The sequence below is a fragment of the Austrofundulus limnaeus genome, unplaced genomic scaffold (genome assembly GCF_001266775.1).
Source record: "Austrofundulus limnaeus strain Quisiro unplaced genomic scaffold, Austrofundulus_limnaeus-1.0 Scaffold474, whole genome shotgun sequence".
In the NCBI taxonomy this organism is placed as follows: domain Eukaryota; kingdom Metazoa; phylum Chordata; class Actinopteri; order Cyprinodontiformes; family Rivulidae; genus Austrofundulus; species Austrofundulus limnaeus.
In genome coordinates this window covers 216,425-226,986 of record NW_013952876.1, presented here as the reverse complement: position 1 = coordinate 226,986, position 10,562 = coordinate 216,425, and the positions used below count along the sequence as shown (strand labels likewise).

At 39.8% G+C, this 10,562-nt stretch overlaps 1 protein-coding gene across 1 annotated transcript in view; it reads left to right on the top strand.

Annotated features, from left to right (window-relative positions):
- Nucleotides 1–10,562, top strand: part of chrnb2 (cholinergic receptor, nicotinic, beta 2) — a 29,059-nt gene that overhangs the window by 12,377 nt on the left and 6,120 nt on the right. Inside the window, exons 2-4 of the mRNA XM_014025429.1 lie at nt 4,105–4,250; nt 5,808–5,852; nt 8,050–8,159. Coding sequence (XP_013880883.1) covers nt 4,105–4,250; nt 5,808–5,852; nt 8,050–8,159 — 301 coding nt within the window. The remainder of the gene's footprint in view (nt 1–4,104; nt 4,251–5,807; nt 5,853–8,049; nt 8,160–10,562) is intronic.

Genomic DNA, 10,562 nt, shown 5'->3' with positions numbered 1-10,562 from the left:
TTCTGCCAACTTTTAATTATATCAATATTAATATTTATATTTAACAGAAACAACCAAACTGGACAAACTGTAACCCCGGTTGACGGGTGAAGTTTAGGAAGTGATTGATTTTGTTTTGGCTTGTTCTCCTCAGCTGCTGACTGATGAAGTGTTTTATAGAAGCAGGATGATGAAGCTGTGTTATCTGTAGAAAACAAACTGTAGTTTCAGCCTGTGTCATGATGTAGGAAACTTCATCGACATGATATGTCGTCATCACGTGTAGTTTGGGGGAAACCGTGGGAAAAAATTGTCAGAGGAAAACGTCAGCTCTCAGCTTCCGTAGTTATGAAACAAATCTAATTTTCTCAATATATTTATTTTTGTTTGAAACTGAACTAATTGCTGTTTAACTGGAAACTGTTCACCTTTGAACTGTAAGTTTTTACCAAATAACCACAGAATCTATAGTTGAAAAAAGTCAATCACGACGGGAAGAAAAGCTGTGTTGAGTTGTGATATATATTTATTTTTGTTCCACTCTCATTTTGAGCCATATTTGTTTTCTGGAAACATAAAGCAGAGTTTGCATTTCTAAGAAAGCTTTAATGAGTCCATTTCTATTGACGCTTCCATAAAAAGCTAATTATAGACGTAGTGCAGGTAAGTGGATGAAACATGCTAGCTGCAGCGTAGCTCTCTGGGCTGTGCAGTTGAGTGAGACAATAACACTTCCTCTTCCTGCTCGTTCAGAGTGGAATGACTTTGTTTTTGAGTGCTGTGTGATGTGCAGGCTGGAGGTTGGATCAATATTAAGATCTCTGAAGCCAGCTGGGTGTTGCCAGTAGATCAATGCATGCCTCTGTTATGGATTTAGGAATATTTCATCATAAAACCTCTCAGCTAAGGCCAAAAAGCTTCTTTGGCAGTTAACAGAAAAGAATAAAAACTTTGTCCTCTTCTAACCCCTGCTTCCCAATACTGTATAAATAGAGACGATTGTTGTTCAGTTTATCTCTCACTTTGTCCTCATTTTGTCTACACTTGTCTTTAAACCTCACGAGTCCTCTGGACCTGATCAAACGCACGTGGCCTGAATCCATCAGCAAACAGATCAGTCGCTCTGTGGTGGAAAGGNCTATTCACTTAAAGAGAATAAAAACACTTTAAAATGATTTTCTTCTTATAAGTGTAAAAAATAAAATCAAAGACAAAGAAAATAAACAATAGAAAAGTTTTTTTTCACCAGGGTTACCTCTACCTTATTGCCTTGTGCGTCTGGGACTAATATACATCACTCATTTTGTTCAGACGCAGACAATGTTTTGTCATCTTGTCTCGTTCCACAGCCTTATTGCCTTGTGCGTCTGGGACTAATATACATCACTCATTTTGTTCAGACGCAGACAGTAGCCTTTATTTCCCTCATGATGATAAAATGACGCACACGCTCGTAAAAACACAAAGCCGGCGTGTGCTCGTGAACAATAAATAAGTCCAGACACGTGCTGACAGGAGGGGATAAACTGACAGTTTCTACCACAGACAGGGAGATAACACAAGAAGATAAGAGACTGGGAGGAGGGAGATCAAGATGAAAATATGAAAAAAAAAGGTGAAAGTCTGAGAAAGGAAGTTGTGTGATGTTAGTGGGGAGAAACAGTCATTGATCCACAGACAGAAAATCTGTTCAGTGAACACAGGAGGACAGAGGAAACAGGAAGTAAAGGAAGAAATAAAAGACAGGACAGCGTGTCAGAGGAGTTCAGATCTGAGCTGATGTGGTGTTTATCTCTCCTGTCTTCTTGGTTTGCTTTTATTCTGCTCTCTTGACTTGTGCTTTGTCTTGATTTTCCTCCATGAAGAGACAGTCTGCTCATTTTTGTAGCCATGTTATGCCCAGTGGTGGACATGGTACCGCTAATCAGCTAACATTAACTTTGAAAACATTTGGCTTCTACTAAAATGTTTTGCCAACCATAATGCTGCGTTCACACCAAACTCATTTCCAGCATCAGGGGCGTCTGGTTTACATGCTGGACCTGACACTGCAAAAACTGTCCACCTAACCAAGTTTTAAACTCTTACATCAGCCAAAAAGTCTTTTTGATCTTGTTTTCAGACTGATTTACTAAACAAGAACTGATTGTGTAAGAATAATCATCTTGTTTTCAGAATGTGTAAGATTATTTGTCTTGTTAGTCTGAAAATTTGACTCTAATTAAGTCAAACATTTCTGCCAGTGGAGTAAGAACATTTTACTTGGTAAGATTCTTGAAATACTTGATTTGACTGAAATTAAGTCAAACATTTCTGCCAGTGGAGTAAGAACATTTTACTTGGTAAGATTCTTGAAACACTTGATTTGACTCAGTTTTTTCTTATTTCAAGAATAATCCAGCACCTCTAGTGTTTAGCTGCCGTCTTGAATTCTGAACTCTCCCACTTAGCAACAGAGAAATCTCTCGTTCCAGTTCAAATTTATCACTTGTAAGTGGGAAATTCCCATTTCCCAGTACAACTGGGTCACAGGGAAATACAATGAAATGATTTTACACAATTAGTTTTAACAAACACTGGTAACTTTTGAACCCATGTGCACCTCCACCTAGAGGTGGGATGCCATCATTTTGAGGGGTAAAATCATCTAAATGCATTGTGGGAGATGTAGTTTATGGTCATCGCTGACGTTAAAGCAGATTATTTTAAGACGGTGAGAGACAGAAGCTGCTCACCAAATCTTGTCAGATGGAGGACTGAAATGGAGCATGGTGATGTAGAACTATGTGCCTAATGTGATGAAGGACCTGTGTCTGCAGCTTCATAGGAACTGTTTCTGGCAGCTTCACAAACACTGAGAGATGGGGGGAAGGGGAAAAACACCATGTATATGGTTTTCATTTTTGGACTGCTTTTTCATTTATTTACAAAAAAAATCAAAACGTTTCACTGCACATAGTTAATATACTGTCTACATTTCATATTGTTAGGTACATTTGGTGTGATTTTTTTCCTTAGTAAACCTAAAAAAACTAGTTTCGTTTTTGGTTTTTATTCATTTAGAACTGAGAATACACTATTTTAATATGCAATGAATTTTAACTAACTGCCAGATAATGAAAATTTTAGTTGTTATTGAAAAAGGTGCAAAATTATTTACTCACAGGACAATTATTGTCCTTCTTACAGGTAAAATAAGCCAAAAATACCAGGTGAAAGTTTTGGGCCTTTTTGACCCTCAGATGTTAAAGGGTTAATACATCTTTGAAGCTATGAATGCAGTGGCTGGCTGCATTTGGCCCGCAGACCTTGACTCTGACCTAAAACATGAAGTCCAACAGCTAACTTCAGATGGTCGACATCATGTTTTCTTTCCTTCAGCGTCAGCAGCCTGCAAAAAGAGGAGTCGTGTGAATCTGTTGAGCTCACAGTGAGCAGCCTGTGTTTATGTCGGGCTGAGAGTGTGAGGGACTTCTGAGAGCTTGTGTGCAGTGAGCAGATGCCAAAAAGAAAAGAGAGGGAAACACAAGGAGGGATGGAGAAACGAGGTGGTTTTTCTTTTTTCTTGATGCGTCGTCTCCCAAGAAAACACATCGGAGCCTCCCCTCCTGCGCTTTGTGACAGTTCTGCTTAAACTCACAGATTCAGCCTGACTCTGCTGCAGATGGATGGACGGCAGGCAGGAGGAGGAGGGTAGACGAGCAGGGATGTGTGAGATGGAGTGAAAATAACCCAAAGCTAAAAAGGATCTGGCAGTCAGGGTGAAGTGCTGCACTGTTGAGGGGAATAAATGGAGACAGGAGCGGCGGATGAGACAGGAAGGACAGAGACAGTGAGACGGGTTGAGTCATTCCTGTGATGTCAGATCATGTAAGACGTCTCTGTGGAGCTGTGGTGACATGCTCCAGCTGCCAGTGATCCGTAATACCCCGCTGAAAAACCTCTGCAGCCATGAGGGGTTGTAGCAGTGAGAGAGGGGCACAAACAGAGAAACTCACCCCACAACAAACACCGCCTGCTCCGGGTGTTAGCAACACGCTAACGTGATAAAACAATAAAAACACTGTTCAGGACACGTGTGATTGCACGTTTGTTTGCTGATGAGTGTTTGCCCTGTCGTGGCAGGTGTCCTGGGGGCAGACACAGAGGAGCGGCTGGTGGAGCATCTCTTAAACCCAGCACACTACAACAAACTGATCCGCCCCGCCACTAACGGCTCGGAGCTGGTCACCGTGCAGCTGATGGTGTCGTTGGCCCAGCTCATCAGTGTGGTGAGTAATACGTGTCAAATCCTCGTCCTTTAATCTGCATCGCTTTAAATCAAGTTATTAAATCTATTCGTTTGTTTTTATTCAACACATTTATGTTTATCAGCAGTGGTGGGCATGGTCCCGCTAACAGCTAAAAGCTAACAGCTAAAAGCTAACAGCTAACACAGGTTAATAGTGGAAATCTTGGTTTTGCAGATTAGAGTTTTCACTAACTTTGGAAAAACAGTTACCGGACCAATTAACCTCCACTAAATTAAAACATGTCAAATTTCTTACTAAAGTTTTAGTATGCTAACAGCTAAAAGCTAACAGCTAAACGCTAATGATTAATTGTGGAAATCTTTGTTTTGCAGATTCGTGTTTTCACTAACTTTGAAAACTGTTAGCGGACCAATTAGCCTCCACTAAATGAAAACATGTCAAATTTATTACTAAAGTCTTACTCTGCTAACAGCTAAAAGCTAACCGCTAAAAGCTAACAGTTAATAGTGTAAATCTTGGTTTTGCAGATTAGTGTTTTCACTAACTTTGGAAAAACAGTTAGCGGACCAATTAGCCTCCACTAAATTAGGTTTTGCCAACTTTAAATCTGCTAACAGCTAACTAAAAAACTAACATCAAAAGGATTGTGTCAGTCCCAAAGACTTGTGACACAGACTGTGTGTCCTGTGACAGTTGTCTTAGCAGTTAGCAATTGGCTATTAGTATTAGCTTCAGCCAATTTTTACTTGTTGAGCTGTTTAGTGTTATTGAAGCTATTTTCGTAGCAGTGTCCTGATACGGGACTGTTGTAGGTTTTTGAAGCTATGTTAGCAGGTTCTGAGTCACTAATTTCACACTCACTGAGGTGTGCAGAAGCCTCACTAGGCAGGTTACCCACGTGTCCAGGAGGAGACCCTGGAGACCACCTTGGACACACTGGAGAGACTGTCTCTCAGACGGTCTGGGAACACCTTGGAGTCCTCTCAGATGATCTGGAAGAAGTGTTTGAGGAATGAGAGGTCCCTGCTCAAACTGCTGCTTCCATGAAGATAATGGATGGATGAGTGATGGATGGATGATAAATGGATGGATGGATGGATGGATGGATGATAAATGGTTGGATGATAAATGATGGATGGATGATAAATGGATTATAGATGGATGGATTATAGATGGATGGATTATAGATGGATGGATTATAGATGGATGGATGAATGATGGATGGATGATAAATGGATGGATGTATGGATGGATGATAAATGGATGGATGATGGATGGATGATAAATGGATTATAGATGGATGGATTATAGATGGATGGATGATAAATGGATGGATGATGGATGTATGGATGGATGGATGAATGATGGATGGATGATAAATGGGTGGATGGATGGATGATAAATGGATTATAGATGGATGGATGAATGATGGATGGATGATAAATGGGTGGATGGATGGATGATAAATGGATTATAGATGGATGGATGGATGGATGGATGTGTGGATGGATGATCAATGGGTGGAGACACTGTGATGATGTCACAGTTTTAATGTTGTGTGTTTTCCTCCTGCAGCATGAACGAGAGCAGGTGATGACCACCAACGTGTGGCTGACTCAGGTGAGACTTTAAACTCTTTCATTTCCTCCAAACTTAGTTTTCTGTTGTTCAGGTGACAGATCTGAAACACAGAAACAAGAGGAAACACGGACCACCTGATGAGTGAAGCCCTCACACTCAGGTCAGAGTCGTGTATTAATGGAACAAACACAGGAACCGGTTGAAGCTGGCCGTGGTGCGTGATGATTGAGTTTAATCAGATCCTACGCTGTCATCACACCAGCAGAGCATGATGCATGAGCTGAAAGCTGCAGCGCTGCGTGTCACAGCTTTCTCTAGCTTTGTGGGTCGCAGGATGTCCTGCTGCCTGCTCTACTGTGGAGCAGCTACGACGACTACCTGAACAACTAACGAGGCCGATGTTTGAGAAACAACTCTAACTTCACAACAGTGTGGACGACACGTCGGTGAAAAGGAAAACACCAAATGGTCTAAACCTTGTTTCTGATGAAAAGGTTAAAGATGTTAGTTAACTTGGACCCTTGGTTACATATTTAGATCTAAATCAATAAAAAGGGTTAAAGACTTATAGCAAGTTATTATGCTAACATGCTAACAAAATTAGAACAAAACCCTAATGTGGTGCCAGTGGTGGGAACAGATCCAACAACCTCTTAATAGTGGAACTAAAATTTAGCTGATTTTTTCTATTAAAAATAAAGTTTGTCAGTTTTATTTAACATATTTATTTATTTGAAATTGTAGAGGAAGCCAAAATGGTGGATTTTCTTTAAATAACTCTGGACTTGAGATCTATACACCTAATTTCCCTCTGGGATCAATAAAGTATTTTTGAATTGAATTGAATTGTGTACAGGTCGACTGTTTTTTGTGGCAGTTAACTGTAACATCAGCAAAATATGATCCAGCTTTTCCTGCTGTAGATGGAGAAGGATCAAAAACATGCTGCAAACGCATCCTTTTGAGTCTTTAAAGGTAAAAAAAATAAAAATATGATGAATTCTGTACTTATTTCCTGATTGACCAACTGAACAAAAACAAAAGGATGAGGTGAATCAAGACATTTCAGAAGGTCACCCTCTGCAAAGAATTCACAATAGAAAAAAATGAGTTTTTAAAATTTTGTTTATTTTGTTTTAACGCTCCTAGTTTGAAGTTTAGCAGCTAAAGATGCTACATGCTAACCACGGTGCAGCTTGTAAACACTGCTCGTCGAGAATTTATTTATTTATTTTTCAAATTTGGGATAAACGCCCTAAAAATATAAGTTTTACATTTTTATTTTTAGTGGACTTAAAATTGGTAAAACCCAGTTTAGCAGAAGGTAACTGGTACTTTAATGGTTTCCAAAGTTAGCAAAAAAAAGCTAATACGCTAAATGGGAAGCTCGTTACGCTGTCGATGGTTCTCAGTGACGTCATCATCCTGGTATTTTTATATAGTACTGTAGCGGTATGGTAATGTTTTTAATGTCAGGTATGGGGGGCGGAGCAAAGCGGTATATCATCTAATGTCACAATAACAGAGCGCCATGTTTCTAATTCACACTAATAATACACTGGAGGAAACCCTGGTATAAACAATACTACTCTTTTCCATTATCGCCCATAAATATGGTGAGCCAATCACATGATCCAGAAGTCGTTATGTCATTGAACTATCTAGCGAATTGGCAAAACTGTGTCCACCACCTCCAAAAGGGAATCAACCTGTAAGAAATATTTGTGTTCAAAGACTCAAGTCAGTAGAAAACCACCAATGTTAAATAATGATTGTTAGACGAAATAAAACCATACAAAAGCAGAATTCTGGAGTGAGGTTTATGGCCATACGGATCTGACAGGAAACCACACACTGCCCGCAAACCAGGAAGTTGATCCATTTATACAGAGTCTTCAATGCTCACGTTCGCCCCCTACTGACCTACGGCTGAATCACAGGCATTCAAACAAAAGTCTCATCTACTGTTATTATAACGTTTTCATTATGTGTTGTTTATAATTCGGACATGTAACTAATCTATATCAATCAAAACATAATAGATTAAACATTGTCAACATTATAAAAAGGGAAACCTAAAAATATATTGTGGTGCTTTTAACATCAGTACTAACCTCTAATAACTATAAATTTCTTCAAACCTATTGCAGTCATAAATCAGAGTCGTCTGCTCACTGTGTGATTGACAGGTGAGGGACTGAAGCAGGATGTTTATATATATTTTTTTGTCCCTCAGGAGTGGCAGGACTACCGGCTGACTTGGGTCCCTGAGGAATTTGACGGGATGCTGAAAGTCAGGCTGCCCTCCAAACACATCTGGCTGCCTGACGTGGTCCTGTACAACAAGTGAGTCAGCCTCGCTCACACTCACGACCTCACCTGGATCTGAAAACATCTGGAAAACACGACTGGACACACGAGTGCACGCACAGCTCTCATAGATCTGATCTAACTTTAAATGAAAACATAGAAAACAACAAACACCCTACGCTTCCAACGTTTCTGGATACATTTAAAGGTTTGTTCGTCTGCTCAGAGTGCTCAGGTAGCACAGAGCAGCAGATACATGAATATACATAAAATGCACAAACAAACGTAAAACACTTCCTCTTTGCTTTTATAATTTGACCTTTATGTGATGCTGAAATGGTAATAAGTGCAGCCAAACTACACTGTCACTTACATGACTTTGAAATGGATGTAGGTTGAAATTCAGCTGTCAGGGACGCAACGTGTTCGAGGTAAAACAAATTTAGGCAGGTTTTATGTGAGCTTTAGGCAGGTTTTATGTGAGCTTTAGGCAGGTTTTATGTGAGCTTTAGGCAGGTTTGACTGACAGGGTTTGTCTTCCAGAACAAGCCAAAAGCTATAAGTTAAAAAGGTTTTATTAAGTCAACTTTCAGCAACCCTCTACTTAGTTTGTGGGACTTTTTTAGCCTTTAGTTGCTCCAAGAATCCTAAACTCTTAATAAGGTTTTGAGTATTTTTTTCTCTATTTGCACAGGATCTGTGAAGTTGTTGATTTATGGAGTCCAGATTTGATTTGATTGAAATGGTTTAAAAATATTTTCCAGCAATGATTTTTTTAGAGGATTCTGAGAAATCTTGGCTTGCATCATGTTACTTGTCCACAAAGGCTAAAAATCTGATCTGGTCTTCCAGTAAAATGTGAATCAGCTGACTGGAATTCAGGAATAATTAGTTTGAAACTTCAGTAAATGAACTGTTCCCCAGAAGGGAAGCAGGCCAGAACTGTTGACATGTGATTGGACTCTGTAGTACCTCTGTCTGAACCACTGGCTTCAAAAGTAAAAACTAGGTCCTTTGACACATTTCCTCACAACAACCCTGATGGCGTGATGACGATACAAAACACAAAATAATCCATCCAGGATGTTGGTTAAATAAAGGATGTTTGTAAGTGAAAAACTTTCAGTAAACGCAGCGATTCCAGCTGAGCTGGAAGGCACGAGGCCCAGCAGCGTTTTCCAGTTCAGTGAAGTCTCACTGAACAAACCCAGGATGGTCGGACATATTCTTAGGTCTTCTTTTTTAAACATGCCCCCCCAGCACACACACGGCCCCTGGCTTGGAAAAATCTTAGTGTTTCAACTGAAATAAAAATATATTATCAGTAAAACATCCCAAGTGACGTACGTTACACCAGACCAACGTTTCCTCAGGTTTGTTCCTCAGAGTTGCAACAATGAAACGATTCTGCAAATATGAACAAATCTAAGATATAAAATGTTTAGTAAAAAGAGAACAAGAGTAAAATAAATACCTAAAAACCAACAGAGTCTGTAACTGTTTTCATTTATGCTCTTGCCTCTTAGCTGCAGTTAAAGCTGGACTGTAAACATGAAGGTGCACCAGGTCAGATTTAGCAGCATTCATGGTGACGGCTGAAGGACAGAAACTGTTTCTTACTCTGTTGGTTTTAGTCTTTATGGATCTGAAACATCTGTTTGTACATTCAAACAGTACATGTCCTGGGTGTGATGGTCCTGAAGGATTTTCTTGATGGTCCTGAAACAACAGGAGATAAGCAGTAGTGCAGGCTTTATGGCAGGGGTGCCCAAACATTTTCCCCGAGGGGGCCAAAATGAAAATCTATCCAGGGCAGCGGGCCAAATACAGTAATATAGTACATGAAATACAAATACTTTTAAAAGTAAAGTCCCTTATTTTTAACGATTAAGCTATGCAATGGCCCTCTTTTGCTTTAGTCTGTGCACTTGGAGAAAGTCTGCCATATGCTCAAGTAGGAAAGGCTCATGGGACATTTCATAAATTGATAAAATATGAGTTTTTGTGGTCTTATAAAGTGTGCAAATCTACATGTGTGGTTAAACCTGAACAAAATATTTCTTGTCATTTCATGTCTCATGTTTAATCCTAAAAAAATCAAAGATAAAGTCAGCACAATGAATGAAAACTACCTTCACTACCTTTTATATAAAAAGGGCTGTATACAGCCCTTTTATATAGTTATTTGACCAATGGAAATACTGTGTATATACATAGGATAATAGGTTACAACCTTGTAACTTTGGCAACTGTTGGTGGGCCAAATCAAATGGCTTGGCGGGCCAAATTTGGCCCGCGGGCCCCACTTTGAGCTCCTCTGCTTTATGGAGAACAGTCAACGATCCACAGGGTGACAGGGTTAGGGGTTATCCTAACACTAACCCTGTGGACTTCTTGTTTCTGTGCAGCTGAAGAACCAACACACACACACACACACAC